This window comes from Hemicordylus capensis, chromosome 17 (genome assembly GCF_027244095.1).
Source record: "Hemicordylus capensis ecotype Gifberg chromosome 17, rHemCap1.1.pri, whole genome shotgun sequence".
In the NCBI taxonomy this organism is placed as follows: domain Eukaryota; kingdom Metazoa; phylum Chordata; class Lepidosauria; order Squamata; family Cordylidae; genus Hemicordylus; species Hemicordylus capensis.
Window position 1 is genome coordinate 10,383,000 of NC_069673.1, and position 18,790 is coordinate 10,401,789.

Genomic DNA, 18,790 nt, shown 5'->3' on the forward strand with positions numbered 1-18,790 from the left:
TCCTAATCCCTGTCGCTTTGGGGGTGTGAACAGATGAAGCTGAATTCATTCATTCATTCATTCATCAAATTTATATACCGCCCAAACTTTCGTGTCTGGGCGGTTAACTTAAGATAATTAAAGCACCTATAAAAAAATTGAAACAATCCAGCAGTTTTAAAAACCACAGAATTAAAACCAACAAATTTTTAAAAGCTGAGAAAGTTTGGGTGAGAAGATGGGTTTTCAGATGTTTTTTAAAAATGGTCAGAGATGGGGAGGATCGTATCTAAGTAGGGAGCGCATTCCACAATCTCGGGGCAGCAGCCGTCTCTGAATTATGAAGTTTTAGCTGGTGGGAAGCTCGTATACATCCGTCAGCAAGAGCACTCTACCGTAGAGGTCATTCTCAATGCTAGGAGGACTCTGGGGTGAAGAGATGCTCACTTTGTGTGGGGTGTCTGGTAGGGTTTGGGGAAGCATGGGTTTCTCCAGAACTTTCAGCCTCCAGGGGTGCCCAGCACGCGGAGAGAACAAAAATGGTGCCCCTCTCCCTATCACAAGGCTCCTGTCCTGTCCTCTCTGCATCAACAGAGAACTTTGGAGCACTGCTCTGTCAAAAAGTCTACACTGGGTAGTTTTCTATCTTCCCCCAGAAGTCATGTTGTGACACTCCATTTTCCTTAATGCAAATCATTTCAGTGGTGAACTAATCTCCTTAAGTTCAACGGGGAAATTTGTAAAGATTCCATTCATATTTTTCTTTTTCAGGCTGTCTGATTCTACAATTGATCCACGCCATCCTGAATCTGTGCCCAGAAATGGATCCGCATAGCAGGTAAGAGAATAGGGGTGTGCACGAAACCCACACAAATCGATTCAATTTGGAGCCATTGAACAGAGTGGTGGTTTGCTGGAATCGATTCGGGTTTGCCCAAAGTCGAATCGAATTCGGGTGTTGGAATCGATTCATGCAAATCTTGTGTACTTCCCTATAAAATAAGATTAGAGTCTTGCTCCCCACTCCTAAATAAATACTCAGTCCTGCATGTACTCATAGAGGCCTCATGGGCTGCATGAGAAATTGACCGTTTTTAATACTGTTGAGTGCTGATTTGTACTGGGGGTGGCCAAGCGGGTCTTCCTCCCTGCTTCAAGCCGAGGTCTCTGTTCTCACCTTGCAGCAGCAATCCCAGCCTCCAGTCCCTCTGCATCTTCAGTCTGGCCAACACAGAAGCAGGGCAGGCCGTCATCAACATCATGGGCATTGGCGTGGACACCATCGATATGGTGATGGCCACACAGTCCAGCAGGTGAATGGCTTTGTTATTTGTATTATGTCCTGTGGTGTTAACACATTTTTTATTGAGTGTTCATTATTGGAATAGTTGCAAACGCCACTGTTTTGTGCAGATCCATGTCCGTCCCAGCATTTTGTACCTTCCCCTGCTCCACAAATTAGGAAGAAAAAGGCCCCTCTAGACTGGTTCTCTGCACATTTCCAAGTGAGTCCCATTGAAGTTGGTGAGACTTGCCTCTGAGTAACCATGCTGACGATCTATAGCAGGGCTGCAGAACACGGGCCCTCCAGCTGATTTTGGACTACGGCTCCCATCATCCCCAGTGGCCAATAGTCAGGGGTGATGGCAGTTGTAGACCAGCATCAGCAGGAGGGCTGAAGCTCTGTAGCGTGTTGTGCTTGTAGCACTGAAGCCCCTCGTGTTGATTGATTGGCTGAGCTAGTTCGCCAGCATGGAATGTTCAGCAACAAGGGAACTAAGTAGCGTACAATCCAGATTCTGTGAGGGACGGGAAATTGTCAGTTTGTCTAGGACTAAAACCTCACATGGGGCAAGATAGGAACTGGGAAGAGGTCCAAGAAGCATTATACATGAGATCCAGTAATGGGTTTGTTTGTTTTGTTTTGTTTTGTTTTTTACATTTATATTCCACTCTTCCGCTAAGGAGCTCAGAGTACATAGTTATGTTTCTCCTCACAACAACCCTGTGAGGGTTGCCTGTGATAGATACAGATACAGATATATAGTATAGATACAGATACAGATATATAGTATCCAGTAATGGGTGGTTATACATGCACAGGATCAGTATACATACATAATATATATGTATACCTATATGTACATAGGCTATTATACTTTATACATGGGATCCAGTAATGGGTTGGCTGTGAGGCATTGGCAGGAGCGAAGTGGAAAGGTATCTGGAGAGGAAGCACGGAACGGCTCGCCCTTGAGTCTGGGTGATCGGATTTCTGTGGCTGCTTCTCAGCCTCTTAGTGTTGCGACCTGCCAACTCTGAGGCACGAAGGTCAGAAAGGTGGAGGTGTCTGGAATTTCACGTCTTGCTTGGGTCCCCAGAGGTTGGTGGACTCCAACTCCCATCATCCCCAGCCACAGTGGTCGTCTGGGAACCCAAGGTTTGGGAGCTAACCGGTTGTTTGACTTGAGGCTTCTGGTGTAACAAGCGTGCGCGAGCATTTTTGAAAAGCACTGCAGAAATGACACATTCTAATGCGGGTTATCTTCATCATCATCATCATCATCATCATCATCACTATTTTTGAAAACACAGCGATGAGTCTCAGAGCCAGGGCCAGCTGCTTATCCAGACGGTGAAGCTGGCATTCTCGGTCACCAACAACGTCATCCGCTTGAAATCCCCCTCCAACGTGGTGTCTCCTCTGGAGCACGCCCTCACCCAGCACGGTATGTACCTTTCCTGTTACGTGCTCGGAAACGCCGCGCTGGCCTTGTAAGAGATAAACCACCCCGTGTGTAATCCGTTAAATGTTCGGACGTCATGGCCACTTGGGGTGTTTTTTTAGAAACTCTTTCCCACACAAAACCGTCCGCTGAGCTGTGTTTTAACACCCTCTCAATGCTGAACTCTGCACTCTTGCCAGGTGCCCACAGGAACAATCTGATTGCCGTCTTGGCCAAGTACATCTACCACAAGCACGACCCGGCCTTGCCACGCCTGGCCATCCAGCTCCTGAAGCGACTGGCCACAGTAAGGCTTGTGACCTTCTCATTCGGGCTTTTGTGGTTCCTCTGGAGGGTTTCCCGGGAGGTGGGGGGAATGTTGCTGTCTATTCTTCTGAAATTTTTCTTGGGAAGAAGAATCTCCTCAATTTTCCCATCATGCCTCATACTTCTCTGGGTTGGCGTCTTACTTGAGGCCTTTCCCCTCCCCTCCCATCTGAATTGGCTTAGTTAGGTTTGGCAGTCCGGTGCAGTGGTTAGAATACAAGAACAGCCCTGCCTCTTGCCTGTCTAGTCCAGTGTCCTGTTTTCCACAGTGTCCCATAAAATGCCTCCTGGGAAGCCCACAAGCAGGAGGTGAAGGCATGCCCACGACGACTACAAATCTTTATATTTAAATGGATTTATAAATAAATAGAATGAATGTTAAGAGTTAAGAGACTCTTGGAAATGCACCTATTTTTTCAGACCCTTAGTTTGTCATGTGTTTGTTTTCTTGATTTGTTTTGTTTTGTATCATTTAAGGTTTTAATTGTTGTCTTTTAATTGGTAAACTGCCCAGAGATTTTATATGGGGCATTTGTATACTAAATAAATAAAACTTAGTATATTTGTACATCGCCCCAAACTCACATCCCTGGGCAGTTTACAGCAAGCATCAAGCAAATTAAAACAGAAATTAAAAGCGTTAAAACCGTTTAAAAAACACAATTCTAGTTAAGAGTATTTTTTTAAAGCTTTCAGGAAGCGCAATCCAAAGCCTCGGGGCGGCAACAGAGAATGCCCGTCCCTGAATAGCCACCAGACTCAAATTAAGTTCTCAAAATGGGATCGATGGATAAATAGATAAGATGATTCCCTGTCTCACAGTCTCAAAGACACATAAGGCAGACACCAGCACAGCCACCCCATGCTGTGCTGGGGTTGGAGAGGGCCAGTCCCTCTCCCCCTGCTAAATATAAAGGAATCGCCACTTTAACAGGTGCCTCCAGGCTCCGTTGGCAGGGATCCTGCAGCATTGTTTTCGACAGCAGCAGCGGTCTTCCAGACAAGTGCTGTTGCAAAAGACACGCTGTTCTTTCTTTGCTGGACAACTGATCTGGGTGACTACTGCAGTGCTTCCCTTTTGTAGGGAAGTGAAGCCAAGGAGTGTGCTCTTGGCTGCTGTTTTACATTGGTTTTTAATTTGCTTGCTCTCGTACCAACCTGTGGTCAAAACCAATCTTAAAAACAGTCTCGCAAGCCTATATTGAGAGCTGGTCTGGTGGTTGCAAGCATGACTTGTCCCCTTAGCTAAGCTGGATCCACCCTGGTTGCATATGAATGGGAGACTTGATGTGTGAGCAATGTAAGATATTCCCCTTAGGGGATGGAGCCGCCACTCTGGGAAGAGCATCTCGGGTTCCAAGTTCCCTCCCTGGCAGCATCTCCAAGACTGGGCTGAGAGAGATTCTGCCTGCAACCTTGGTGAAGCTGCTGCCAGTCTGTGAAGACAATCCTGAGCTAGCTAGACCAAGGGTCTGACTCAGTATAGGGCAGCTTCCGAGGTTCCTAGTCCTCCTCTCCCCCTTTCCAGGTTGCCCCGATGTCCGTCTACGCCTGCCTTGGCAGTGACGCTGCCGCCATCCGCGATGCCTTCCTGACCCGCCTGCAGAGCAAGGTCGAGGACATGCGCATTAAGGTCATGATCCTCGAGTTCCTCACCGTCGCCGTGGAGACGCAGCCTGGGCTCATCGAGCTGTTTCTCAACCTGGAAGTGAAGGATGGCAGCGATGGCTCCAAGGTCAGCCTCGGCAGGGAGCCGTCCTCGTTCCCGTGGCGGCTGCCGCTTCTGTCTTGTGCCCCGGTCGGTCGCGTCGTTGGTGCAGGAGTTGGTGAAACCGCGATAAGGCTTCTCCTCGGCCTGCTCTGCTGTTTTGGCTTTGCGTATATCCTTCTCCTTGCTAGTCAGTTTAACATGGGGGCGGGTGATGTGTGGCGCTCCTGGACTACAACTCCCATCGCCCCCAGCCTCAGTTTATTCTAGCTGTGGGGGGTGGGAGCTGTGGTTCAGCAAGATCTGGCGAGCTACATGGTGCCTCCCCCTGGTTGAATGTATTGTGTTTATTGGAATTAGCCCCATCACACCTTCATAAACGTTCTGCTTTAGGAATTCAGCCTAGGAGAATGGAGTTGCCTTCATGTGGTCTTGGAGCTGATCGATTCCAAGAAGCCGGAGCAGTACTGGTGCCCTCCCCTCCTGCACCGAGCCGCCATTGCGTTCCTCCACGCCCTCTGGCAGGACCGCCGAGACAGCGCCATGTTAGTCCTGCGGACCAAGTGAGTGGCGGCTTCTTTTGCCCACACGGGGCTTCCTTTCTGCAGGACCATCTCCTCCGGCAACATGGGGAAGCCTTGCTCTGTGTTTCCCCCCCACTGGCTGCATTCAGACGTCACGCGAAACCAGGGTGAACCGCCTGCACTGTGGTTTGAGTGTCCAGATGCAAAAAACAGGCAGACCCCGGTTTAGAGTGGCTTGCATGCTTTTGTGCCCTGTCTGCTTTCGAAGTTCCCTCTCATCTCAGGGATGCAGCAGCCTCTCGAGAGGAAGCAGTGGCTGTAACTGTGGCTTATCAATACACGAGGACCATTTTATTTATATTACATCTGTGTGTGTGTGTGTGTGTGTGTGTGTGTGTGTGTGTGTGTTTGTGTGTGTGTAAACCACTCTGGGAACTTTTCTTGAAAAGCAGTATATAAATATTTGTATAACCTCATTAATTGTGGGTCCAGCACCCACGGTTTCGTGTATTCATGGTCTGGTGATGGGCACCTGACCTCAATATACAATCCTCCCTTGCCAGTGGCGGTTTTCCCAATCGCAATTTTGAATGAATAGCTTGATTACGATCATAGATCAGACATAAGCACCACAAATTATAAAGCATTCAGTTAGGAAATCTGTCATACAATACACCAACAGAGTAAATGTTTTATGGTAAGATCTAAAGGGTAGAAATTAGTTGTTGGCAGATCTTACCAGTGGCCGCACAAAATTTACCTTGTGTGTAATAGATGATTTCCTGTCTGCACAGAGAAGTGTGGCGTAAAATCCATCAGTTTGGCCGGGGTAATATAATAACAATAGAGTAATAAGACTGTGTCGACTGTTATTATAAAAGGAACAATATAGCAACATGTGGTGGATGGATTCAACCCCACCCAAACCACAAGGGTAGATTCGACTGGCCAGGGGGATTTTCAGAAATTTCCCATTAAAAAACTGTCAATGGTAAGGCATCCTATCTTGCTGTAAGGAACACTCTCTGATGGTTGGGCAAAGAGAGTGATGATAAATAACTGGTTGGTTCGCCAAGGTGCCCTCTTATGGTCTGCAGGATGACACCTAGGTCATTTTGATGCTCAGTGTCCAAGATCCTCTATTTGAATATCTTCTTGGCTTGATTATATCCTAATAGTGACAAATAATCTGTAGAGAAACCAAGTGATGAGAGTTTTGCCAACAGTGCTTGTGTCCAGGAAGATTGAAATCTGTCAGCCAGTACAAGGGGGGAAAAGTTGATCTTCAGTCAGTAACTGAAAATTGAAAACTGTCCTTTGGATTCTACCCTCTGAAAGCCCATTTCCAGCCTTAGTGCAGCATTAGAGATACATCTGGGCCCCCCTAGTACAGCTCTTATGAACTTGAACTGGACAGCTTCCAGAGATTTGTAGTTGGAACAGGGACCCAGTTGTGCACAGTACAGAAGTTGGGCTAGTGGTTTGGCAACGAACAGCTTTAGTGCTGCGGGAATAACCTCTCCTCCTTTGGAATTGCAGTTTTGAGTATCCGCAGCTTGGAAATTGTGACCGATCTCACCAACTGCGACCCGGGTATCTGCAGTTCGAGATTTTTTTAGTGATTTTTTTGTGGGGGGAGGAGTCCCACAATTTTGGAGGGTTCAGAGGTTCAATTGACTCATTCCTCTCCCTGACCCTGCCAACTCCTTGCGATTTAAAGTTATTTTGTGTGGATTTGTGGGGCTCAAAAGTGCCTTTGAGCAATTTCTGGGGGTTCAAAATTTCCCAGAGGTTCAGTTTGCTCACTCCTCTTGCTTGTTCTTGGTCGTTTTAAGAGACTCCGGGTGATTTTTGGCAATTTCTTGGGTATTTTTTCTTTGATTTTTCGGTCTTTCTGCGACCGCAGTCCCCCTAACCCCCTGATTCCCATTGATTTCAATTGCTCGCCAACTGCGAATTTGCCAACAGCGAGGTTTTGCCGGAATGGAACCCTTGCGGTTGGCAAGGGATGACGGTAAATGGGAAAAATACAGTGCGGGGGGGAGGGGGGGAGAAACAGCAGAAAAAAGGAAAAGACCCACGTATGTTCATGTCAGGAGTGCCTCAGAGGTTATTTCCAGCCACCATTTTGACTTGGGGAGCCATTTTATAACTCATTTCTTTAAAAAGGGGGGGGAGGGAACAGGGCAAAAAAGTGATTTTTTTGCCAAATTGGGCATTGTGGGAGCCTAACTTGCCAATTTGCATTCACTTTAATGCCTGCTTATTCACGGATCCGCTATCCGCCCCCTGCTCCCTCCGCAAATAATGGGGTTCTCCTGTAGCCTGTTAATTTAGGCATGGCTGCGAATCAGCCTTCTGAGAATGAGGCAATACATTGAAGGATGTAGCCTTGAACTGCTTGGATGCACCTGCAAAATAGCTAACCTTGGTTGAATTGAGAATGGAAGGGATGATGGAACAAGTTAGTGTGCGGGCTTCACTGCCTGAAGATCCGGTGATGCCCCTTGTCTTGGATGCCTTTAGAGCATCAGAGGGTTAGATAAATTCATGGAGGCGATGTCTGCCTATGGCCAGGTCATGACCGCTAAGTGGAACTTCCATGTTCAGAAGCAGTATGCCACAATACCACTTTGCTGGGGAGCGACTGCTTAAGTATGCCTCGCTGTGTTGTGTGAATCTTTGTTCTGCTGTAGCAGGGCATGATGTGCTTCTGAATGTGCTTCTGAAAGTTCTGGATCTGCCGTGGATCTGCCTAACCCTTGTACTTTGCCTTCTTTGTAGACCAAAGTTTTGGGGGAACTTAACCAGCCCACTCTTTGGAACCCTCCCTCCCCCCTCTGAGACATCCGAGGTGAGTCTTTCCTACAGCAACAGGCTCTGTGTTTGTTTCCTGCTATTGTGGAGAGGGCTGTGCCGGTATTTTGCATACAGCAGAGTACGCTCTTGTCTTCAAAACTGTTCTTTCTCCCTGCTTGTCACATCCCGTGTCTGAAGATGGGAGTTGTAGTTCACGAACAGCTGCAGGGCCAGGTGATCGCCTCTCCATCCACGAGGAGACAGATTCCTTTGGAAGAAATTGGCTGATCTCTGCAGTTTTAATCCGTTAAAACCTGCTCAGTTATTAGACGAAGATTTCCTTTGTCTGTAATTGTGAGGAAACGTGTCGGCATTTGTCCTCTATGCCGTTTCCACTTGGGGCGCTGAGATGTAGCCCACTCTTCCTCTGTGGAGCCCAGAGCGGTGTCCGTAGTTTTGTTTCTCCTCACAACAACACTGTGAGCTAGATTAGGCTGAGAGAGACATGACTGGCCCAGAGTCACCCCGTGAGTTTTATGTTTGGATGGGGATTCGAACTCGGGTCTTCCCAGTCCTAGTCCAACACTCTGACCACTGGCTCAGTTGTTCGCCCTTCCTTAAGAGTTGTATCGTCTTTGCGTCTTCTTGTATGGGATGTGTTGCCCATACCTGCTAACTTGGCAAAAAGAGGCACCTTTTAATGTGGTGATTCTCTTTATTGAGCAGGAGGGGAGCAACTGGCCCTATCCATCCCCAGCACAGCATCCCTCCACTGGCTGTTGCTGGTGTCTATCTGATGTTTCTTTTTAGATTGTGAGCTCTTTGGGGACCAGGAGCCATCTTGCTTATTTATCTATTATTTCTCTGTGTATCCGCCCTGAGCCATTTTTGGAAAGGTGGTATAGAAATCAAATTGATGATGATGATGATGATGATGATGAGCTGCTCCTCCTCCATATGGGGAAAGTCGTGGGCAGCTTTTGCAAGTGTTTCATGTTGTGACGTATCCTGTGCCACTGATCCTCTTGGTCCTGGGGCGCTTTAGATTTTCCACGCAGCTCCGATTTCTGTCCTCCACTTAATTTCTGCACAACAGGAGACCCTGAGCTATCAGGTTGACGCTTCCCCATTTCCTCTTTGCAGCTCAGTATCTTGGACACATGTGCCTTGATCATGAAAATAATCTGCCTGGAGATCTACTATGTGGTCAAGTAAGTACCGTTAGGAGCCCTTCCTGGCACGGAAGGTGAAAAGAATCGGCTAACATTGGTTGATCCCTAAAATCTCTAGAGTGGAAAGGGAGGCGCAAAGGCAGCTGCCTGAGTCAGACCCTTGGCCCGCCGAGCTCAGTCGTGTCTACACTGACTGGCAGCAGCTCTCCAAGGTTTCAGGCAGGAGTCCTTCCCAACCCTACTTGGAGAGCCTTCCGGGGATTGAATTGGGGACTGAATGCGAATGCAGGGGTTCTACTGCGGAACTATGGCCTCATCACTGTAAAGAGAATCAGCCCATAGGAACGTAAGGAAGTGACATTCCTTCAAGAAGGTGGAGCACTTCCAAGGGCCTGTAAGCAGCCCCTCGTCGCCCTCTGGGGGTGGGACAAGCTCAGCAGCAGAGCATCTGCGTTGCCTGCAGAAGGTCCCCGGCTCGATCCTTGGCGGCATCTCCAGATCGGGTTGGGGAAGGCTCCTGCCGGGAACCTTGGCGAGCCGCTGCCAGTCAGTGCAGGCAATCCTGAGGAAGATGGACCAATGGTCTGACTCAGTATATGGCAGCTTCCATACTGGGAAACTGAAGTTGAAATGGAAGGGCCCAGCTGGGAAGAATGATGCTAGAATATTTCCTCTTTGTAGGCTGGGCGGTCTTGAACAGCTTTATGAACTTCCTTGCAGGCTCGTGCCCCCCCCCCCTCGAATTGTAGGCTGTTGCTTCAAGACACAGTGGAGGCCTGCCAGGCAAAGGTGGTCTTAAGGGCTGGCACTAAATCTCTTGGGGCAGCTTAGGTGGCATGGATGGAAGGGGAAACGTTTCAAGATGGACGCGGCTCCTCTGCAGGCTTTGAAATCGGAGTGGAGAGGGTTAGACATGCCAAATGGGCGGAAGGGAGAGAATTGGAGGGGAACCCGAAAGGTGTGCAGCTCCCCTCCTCTTGCCTCGCCAGGGGTTCTCTGGACCAGTCGCTGAAAGACACGCTGAAGAAGTTCTCCACGGAGAAGCGGTTTGCGTACTGGTCGGGCTACGTGAAGTCGCTGGCATCCCATGTGGCCGAGATGGCGGGCAGCAGCTGTGCCTCCATGGCCGAATACCAGATGCTGATCTCTGCCTGGCGGATGATGCTGATCGTTTCCACCAGCCATGTAAGCATCTTGCTCGTGTTCTCTGTCTCTCCCTCCCTCAAATCAAGGGGCGGGGTGAGAGAGGAGCGACGAGATCTCATCACAGCCTACATAATTTAGCTGGGGGGAGCGTAGCTTGATGGGTGTTCCTGAGAATGCCTCCCGAGAGTTGGTGCCATGTCCAAGTCCCCAAGCAAGATGTGTGCAGATCACTAAATATACACACACACCAAACAGAACACACCACGTTGGCTTTGTCTACCAAAGAGGAACAATGTGTTTTAAGTGTATTTGTTATATTAAGTATAATTATACCTAATGGTGTAGCGGGGAAGTAACTTGCCTAGGGAGCAAGCGGTTGCTGGTTCGAATCCCCGCCGGTATGTTTCCCAGACCATGAAAAACCCCTATATCGGGCAGCAGCGATAGAGGAAGATGCTGAAAGGCATCATCTCATACTGTGAGGGAGGAGGCAATGGTCAACCCCTCCTGTATTCGACCAAAGACAACCACAGGGCTCTGTTGTCGCCAGCAGTTGACACCTTTTATTATAGTTACATTTTCATGCTCACCTTTTGATCGCCACAGGCTGACATCATGCACTTGACTGACTCGGACGTCCGACTGCTTTTCCTGGAAGTGTTGAGTGGGACCAAGGCTTTGGTGAGCATTTGCTGTTGAACTCGGTAACCATTTTTCAAAGGGCTTTGATTAGACCTCTGTCCCGGGTGGGTGCTGGTGACAGGTTCAGGTCTCCCGCAGCCCATTTGCTTAAGAACCTAGGAAGCTGCCTTCTACTGAGTCGGACCCTTGGTCCATCTAGCTCAGCATTGTCTACACAGACTGGCAGCAGCTTTTGGAAGGTTACAGGCAGGAGTCTCTCTCAGCCTATCTTGGAGATGCTGCCAGGGAGGGAACTTGGAACCCTCTGCATGCAAGCAGGCAGGTGCTTTTCGCAGAGCGGCACCATCCCCATCCCCAAAAGAGATAGTATAAAGGCCACTGGGGAGTCGATTAAACAAACGCCTCTCTCCACAGCTGGTGGTCCCCACCTCGGTGTGCTGCCTGCAGCTGGGCTCCATGCTGTGCACCCTCCTGCTCATCCTGCTGAGGCAGTGGAAGAGGTAAGGTCTCTTACGGGGGCCCTTGGCAGAGTCCGTCCTGGCCGTTTGCTCGGGGGGAGCTGGCGGTGAGGGGCACCCCCTCTGCTGCGGAAGCAAACCGCCTGGGGGAGAGCTGGGATTCGCCCAGGGGTCCCCAGCCGGTGCTCCTCCCAAGTGCTGCGAACGACAGCTCCTCCCATCACCCCCGGCCCCCATTTATTGTGAGTTGTCGTTCAGCAACATCCGGAGCAGCCGGCTGGGAATCGGCCGGTCGACACTGACCGGCAGCAGCTCTCCAAGGTTGTAGGCTGAGAAGGGTCTTTCCCCGCCCGACCTGGAGATGCTGCCAGGGATTGAACTTCGAGGACCTTCTGCGTGCCAAGCAGATGCTCTTCCCCTGAGCTATGGCCTCACCCCCAAAGTTTGGCCAAGAAATAACGAGTGCCCCCATGGCCATGGAGCGGGTGGCGTGTTTGAGTCGGGATTAGAACCCGCTCTTCCCTGCTCTTACTCCGACACTCTAGCCACTGTACTAAACTGGCTCTAATGGACTCTGGACCCAGGATGCTGGACTCGGTGGGCCTTTGGGTTCGGTCCAGCAGGGCTGCCCTTCCGTCCTCTCCGACATCCGCTTTTTGACGCATCTTTGGCGACGAGCGGCCGAGATGAAATGTGTTATGACAAAGAATCTGAAGAGCTTCTCTTCCCTTTTACTCCCCACCCCACCCCCTTCTGTCAGCGAGTTGGGCTCTGTGGATAAAATCATAATATCCTTGACGCAGATCCTGGATGGGGTGCTGCAGGCCGACCAGCAGGTAATGGAGAAGACCAAAGCCAAGGTGTTCTCTGCTCTCATCACCGTCCTGCAGATGAAGGAGCTGAAAGGTAAGGCGCTGCCGAAGGAGAGGTTGAGGGAGGAGCCCTGAAATGGCTTTTTCCTCCGAGCCAACACAGAAAAGCCAGCACACCCGACAGGCCAGCATCGTCTAGTAACTGCCCTCCCAATGAATAAGGATGAACTTTCATCAGTGCAAGCTTTGAGGGAGATTAATCTTGTCAATTACATTGATGAAAGCTGGAAGCCCCGATCACGGAGTGTCAATATCGGCTAGAGATACTGACCCGGTTCCTATTTGCCTGTCAAGAAGGATGTTGTCCCAACTGGAGCTACTCCTGTAGAATGAGAGGAGAGCTGGTCTTGTGGCAGCAAAGCATGAATGGTCCCCTTTGCTAAGCAGGGTCTTTCCCGGTTTGCATTTGAAAGGGAGACATGTGTGTGAGCACTGTAAAATATTTTCCTTTATTTAGTGCATTTCTATCTCTCCCAAAGTGGACATCTCCTTGGGCGATGGGGCTGCTCTGGGAAGAGCATCTAAGGTCCCGGATTCCCCCCTGGCAGCATCTCCAAGATAGGGCTGAGAGAGATTCCTGCCTGTAGTGTTGGACAAGCTGCTGCCAGTCTGTGTCGACAGTACTGACCTAGATGGACTCGTGGCTTGACTCCGTATAAGGCAGCTTCCCATGTTCCTATGCGATGCTTCTCTCTCTGCTTTGTGTCATGCTGGTGTGCGTGTCTTTCAGGGAGCGAGATTCCTCAGTATCCCCAGCTGGTGTTGAGTGTGTGTGAGACACTCCAGGAGGAAGTCGTTGGGCTCTTCGACCAGACCCGGCACTGCCTGACTTCTGGGGACTGTGCGGACGACAAGGACAGCATGGAGACGGACGACTCCTCCCGGCATAAGCAGAAGGACCAGCGCGATGGGGCAAGTGGCGTTCGGATTTCATACAGTGAGAAGTACCGTTGGGGGAAATCAGCCGGGTGTGACCTGTTGAATGACGCTGAAACCTGGCCATTTCGGCCTCGATCTTCGGAACATAGGAAGCTGCCGTATACTGAGTCAGACCCTTGGTCCATCTAGCCCTGTATTGTCTTCACAGACTGGCAGCGGCTTGTCCAAGGTTAGCTGTCTTGCTTAGCCCTGTCTTGGCGATACTGCCAGGGAGGGAATTTGTTGCTCTTCCCAGAGTGGCCTCATCCCCTAAGGGGAAGATCTTACAGGGCTCCCATGGAGTCTCCCAGTCAAATGCAAACCAGGGTGGATTCTGCTTAGCTAAGGGGACAAGTCACGCTTGCTACCACATGACCAGCTCTCTGCTTTGATCTTGCTCCCATTTGTGTCCCACCTGCCACCTTAAGGAGGTTAGGAATGGTGTACATGAGAGTTGTGGAGCTATACAGTGAGTACCCAGAATGTTGGGGGCAATATGCTAAATCATTGTAAACCGCTTAGAGAGCTCCGGCTATAAAGCGGTATATAAATGTAAGTGCTATTGCTATTGCTATATACAATGTTAGTTGGATGGGCTCTTGGCGGTCTTCTAGTCCCAACCCCCTTGCTCAACGCAAGCATGTGCTGAAGCATCCTTGACAGAGGGCCTGAGGCAGGCAGTTCTAGCCATCTCATTCCCTTTCCTCACGACAATTTTGCAAGGTAGCTCATGAAATTTAAGGTCTCCCAGTTTAGATGTGCACTCCGCAGCCCAGTCGGAATAATGGAAAGGAATAATTCAGTGTTTAAGTGAACCGCTCCTGAGACAAAGCAAGTTTTGAACCCAAGTCTTTTTGAGAAAGGGAACCTGGGGTTGCAAAAAACAGCAAGGAAAATGGGCCGCAAGTTATTTTATTTCTTTACGTTTTTAACATTTATATAGCCTGCTCTTCGTCCAGGAAGCCCAGAGCAGTGTCCGTGGTTGTTTGTATCCTCACAACAGCCCTGTGAGGTAGGCGAGGCTGAGAGAGAAGTGACTGGCCCTGAGCCACCCAGCGAGTTTCATGACTGAATGGAGATTCGAACTTGGTTCTCCCCAAAGTCCAATACTCTAACCACTACACGACACCATCCTCGTGTCAACAGTGAATGTCAGAGAGAAAGAGAGTGTAGTTTCTTTGTACGTCGCATGTGATTGTGGTTGTGGAGCCCACTGAAATGGGGGGGGGGCTGCCTGCCTCCCGTACTGAATCTATTCACCGTGGGTCATTTCCTGACATTGCCGTGTGGCATTCTCCCCTCTGGCAGGTGTGTGTGCTGGGGCTTCACCTGGCTAAGGAGCTCTGCGAAGTGGATGAAGACGGTGACTGTTGGCTGCAGGTCACCAGGAAGGTCCCGATCCTCCTGACTCTCTTCACCACCCTGGAGATCAGCTTGCGGGTGAAGCAAAACCTCCACTTCACAGAGGCCTCGTTGCATCTGCTGCTGACTTTGGCCAGGACGCAGCAGGTGAGAGACGCCGGCGGCCTGCCTTTGACACACAGTTCATCGAAGGTGGCTGCATCCTAGGGAGCTGGAGCGGTCACTCCTTTCAGTCTTCCCACCCCAAATGTCATGCGTCCGAAAGCGTTTTTATGGAAGAGGGTTGTGCCTCCTTGAGAGTGGCTTGATGTATCCAAGTGAAATTTCATTTATTGATTGATTTGGTTGATTGATTGATATACTGCCCCTCCAAAAATGGCTCAGGGTGGTTTACGACAAATAGAAACAATTAAAATCAATTAACAGTTAAACTCAAAACTAAATCAATGAAACAATAAACATCATTTCAACATCAAAAGCAGAAACATTAAGAACATTAACATTAACAACATTTAAAACCAGCATTAAAAATTTAAACTCTACAATTAAGACCATGAAATGGTCTTTGCCACCGTGGTTTGCAGTCCACGTTGGACAGACAGGAGAATGGTGAGAAGTCAAGACAGGGCTTCTGGATTATCTAAAAGAAGTTTTATTATTATTTTTACTGTTTAACAAAATTATGATTACTTTTGCAATTTAAAAAAAATTCTCAAAGCAGTTTGTACAGCAAGAGAGAGAAAATCATGGTGTCCCAAAAGGGCTCACAATCCTAAATAATAGTAATATTTATTTATTTAGCATATTTGTATACCGCCCAAAACTCACATCTCTGAGCGGTTTACAATAAAACAACATAGATTGAAAACCATTTTAAAACAAAGATCAATTCTATAAATCTGATTAAAAGCCTGGGTGAAGAAATGTGTCTTGGCAGTCCTTTTACAAGCTGTTGGTTTTTTTTTTTTTTTTGTTAAAAACAAAAAGACTCAAGGGGGGACCTCAGCAACCAGCCACTGGGGAAAGAAGACCCTCTCCTGGGATGAACAGGGCCCATTTCTGTGCTCTGCTCAACAGAAGAGATCCACCATTTAAAAGGTGCCTCTTTGCACACTTAGCAGGGGATTTCCAGCCTTGCTCTCTAGAACAGGCCTGCTCAACCTAGCGCCCCCCGCAAAGCTGTTTTGGGACTACAACTCCCATAATCCCCAGCTACAGTGGCTAATAGCCTGGGATTATGGGAGTTGTAGGCCAACATCTGCAGGAGGGCCAAAGTTGAGCAGGCCTGCTCTAGACCAGGGATTCTCAACGTTGGGTCCCCAGATGTTACTGGACTTCAACTCCCATAATCCCCAGCCCCAGTGGCCTTTGGTTGGGGATTATGGGACTTGAAGTCGTATTACATCTGGGGATCCAACGTTGGGATTCCCAGCTCTAGAAGGATCCCTGAGGCGACTGAAATGATCTTCCCTCCTTGGAGAGAGGTGGGCGTTTCTTCCCGGAATGATTGCGTTCATTCTTCCTTCCCTTCTCTCTCTCTCCCCTCTTGCAGGGAGCAGCAGCCGTGGCTGGGGCAGGCATCATGCAAAGCATCTGTTTGCCCCTCCTGAGTGTGTACCAGCTGAGCAGCAATGGGGCTGGCCAGGTAAGCAGCGCCTCCTTGCTGCTGAACACTTTTATTTGTATATTTTATTAAAATCGTCTTGTAGAACCGCCTCCTCCCAAGACTCTAGGCAGTGAACAACAACAGCAGCAGTAACCATTTTTTAAAAATTAAAGGGCAAAAGCCTGGCCAAAGAGGTAGGTCTTAAGCAGGGCCTTAAAAGCAACCAAGGAACGCATTTGGTGGGGGAAGAGTGTTCCAAAGAAGAGGGGCGGCCACAGAGAAGGCCCTGCTATGGGCCCAGGCACCACACGCTACACCAGGGCCTGGTACACGAAGGAGGGTCACCCTTTTTGTCACTCTGTTTGCTACCACCACGAAGCAGGGGGTCCTCTGGCATAATGGAGTCTATCCACAGGACTGAAGAGCTCAAATCTCACTGCAAGGCAAGGCAGACTTGTTCTCAGAGACTCCAGTGACACTGGCCTTTGCCTGTTCCCTGCTGCAGATGCCAGCTTCATCCCGGAAATCTCTGGACGCGCCTTCCTGGCCCGGCGTCTACCGTCTCTCCATTTCGCTGATGGAGCGCCTTCTGAAGACCCTGCGGTACAACTTCCTGACAGACGCCCTGGACTTCGTAGGGGTCCATCAGGAACGGATCCTCCAGGTTTGTCACGGAAGCGTTGGCGTGTTTAAAACATTGATTTATGTACTGTGGCGCATGAATCGTAATCGTGGTAAAACTCGATCAAAAACAGAAATGCGCAGTAAGGATAATCTGATCAGTTGGTGATGCCGTGTGCATATTGGCTCTACGCAATTCTTCCCCCAAGATGTCTTTATTACACAAAGATAAAATCCCAAACGTTACAAGTTAAAAACAAAACCAAGTTGGTTTCAAGATAAAAACGCCCTCATCCGTTGCTTACCAAACCGAGTATGTGACTTGACGGCGTCAGTCGCACAGACATTTTTAAAATGTCACCTGGAAGTTCTCAGTCTTTGGGAAGCAGGAGATCTTGCATCCGGTACGAAAAGCAGCTTCCAAACTCATCGGAGAGCTTCTTTCAGAGCCTTGCAATGCAAGCTCTGCGCCTTTGATTAGTCACACGGCTCTCCTGCCCTCCCTCCAAGGAGCTTGGGACAGAGTTAGGAGGTTTTTCTCCCACCCGTTTTAATCCTCGCAGCCCCTGTGAGTTAGGTCAAGCTGAGAGGTACTAGTGACTGGCCTGAGACCACCCAGTAAGCTTCATGGCTGGGCCAGGGTTTGACCCTGGATCTCCCTGGTCTTAGTCCAACACACTGACCATTACTACGCACTGTCCTTTGTCTGGTGCAATGTGAATTTATGGAGCAGGGCCCACCCTGCAGAGCAGAGACAGTGGCTGGGCTCCTCTGGAATGACAGAACTCTTAAGAAAGTGCTTGATGTACATTTTTTTAAATAAAAAAGTAGATTGCAGGGACATCTGTCTTCTACTGAGTCAGACCATGGCTTCATCCAGCACTGTGTTGTCTGCACGGACTGGCAGCATCTCTCTAAGGTTTCAGTTGGGAGCCTTTCCCAGCCCTACCTGGAGATGCTGTCAGGGACTGTACCTGGGACCTCCTGCATACAAAGGAGGTGTTGCACCCCTGAGGTCGGGACCCGTCATCTTACAGCAGTCAGTGCTCACATGTAGTCAGCCCTCCAGATCCAAACCAGGGCGGACCCTGCTTAGCAAAGGGGACCCATCGTGCTCGCTCCCGCCAGACCAGCTCTCCTCTGGGGATGGGGGGGCCTCATCAGGTGATAGGAGAGAGGCCGGATGTCTGGGGGGCGGTCCCGAAACCAGCGCTTCCGTTGTGTGTCCGGAATGATCAAGTGCTTGTCCGTAAGGCATAGCGGCGTCTCCTGCTCTTCAGATCTCCATTTTGCTTTCCAGTGCCTGAATGCCGTCCGGACCGTGCAAAGCCTGGCTTGCCTCGAAGAAGCGGACCACACTGTCGGATTCATCCTCCAGCTTTCCAACTTCATGAAGGAGTGGCACTTCCATCTCCCCCAGCTCCTGAGGGATGTGCAGGTCAGGGAACCTCCCGCGTCTTTCGGCTCCTTCCGTTCCTCCACTGTCCCGAAGGACCTTGCCGTAGATGTGGAGGGGTGGGACATTCATGGCTCTGTAATGGCGTCTTTTAAAACGAGTGTGTGCCGCATGGCGTCTTTTAAAGGCAAAGAGGCCGGTGCTGGTAGCAGGGTTCCCTGTAACAGGGATTCCTAGACAGTGTTGACTACAACTCCCATCACCCCCTGCTGTAATGGTTGCTGCTGCTGGGGATGATGGGAGTTGTAGTCCACACCATCTGGGAATCCGTGTTACAGGGAGCGCTGGCAGAAGCGTCCATGGACGGGATCCCGCTCCGTCAGATAAATTTGCCATCGTGTATAAAGGTTTCAGTGCGCCAAATACTCTCTGTGAAGCTCACAGTTTTGCTAGTCCCTGTTCTGCAAATGGGTGGTGGTAGTTGAGAAATGTTGTCGTCTTCAAGAAGACATTGGGATTCTGCGTTTTGAAGTC

The 18,790-nt window shown here is 49.6% G+C and overlaps 1 protein-coding gene across 1 annotated transcript in view; it reads left to right on the plus strand.

The window, feature by feature from the left end:
- NUP188 (nucleoporin 188) overlaps positions 1–18,790 on the plus strand; it is a 49,566-nt gene that overhangs the window by 24,905 nt on the left and 5,871 nt on the right. Inside the window, exons 22-38 of the mRNA XM_053282576.1 lie at positions 751–817; positions 1,164–1,292; positions 2,575–2,708; positions 2,906–3,012; positions 4,561–4,767; positions 5,134–5,303; positions 8,049–8,118; positions 9,207–9,274; positions 10,225–10,420; positions 10,988–11,062; positions 11,438–11,523; positions 12,242–12,387; positions 13,084–13,265; positions 14,580–14,780; positions 16,186–16,278; positions 16,745–16,903; positions 18,161–18,298. Coding sequence (XP_053138551.1) covers positions 751–817; positions 1,164–1,292; positions 2,575–2,708; positions 2,906–3,012; positions 4,561–4,767; positions 5,134–5,303; positions 8,049–8,118; positions 9,207–9,274; positions 10,225–10,420; positions 10,988–11,062; positions 11,438–11,523; positions 12,242–12,387; positions 13,084–13,265; positions 14,580–14,780; positions 16,186–16,278; positions 16,745–16,903; positions 18,161–18,298 — 2,228 coding nt within the window. The remainder of the gene's footprint in view (positions 1–750; positions 818–1,163; positions 1,293–2,574; positions 2,709–2,905; positions 3,013–4,560; positions 4,768–5,133; positions 5,304–8,048; positions 8,119–9,206; positions 9,275–10,224; positions 10,421–10,987; positions 11,063–11,437; positions 11,524–12,241; positions 12,388–13,083; positions 13,266–14,579; positions 14,781–16,185; positions 16,279–16,744; positions 16,904–18,160; positions 18,299–18,790) is intronic.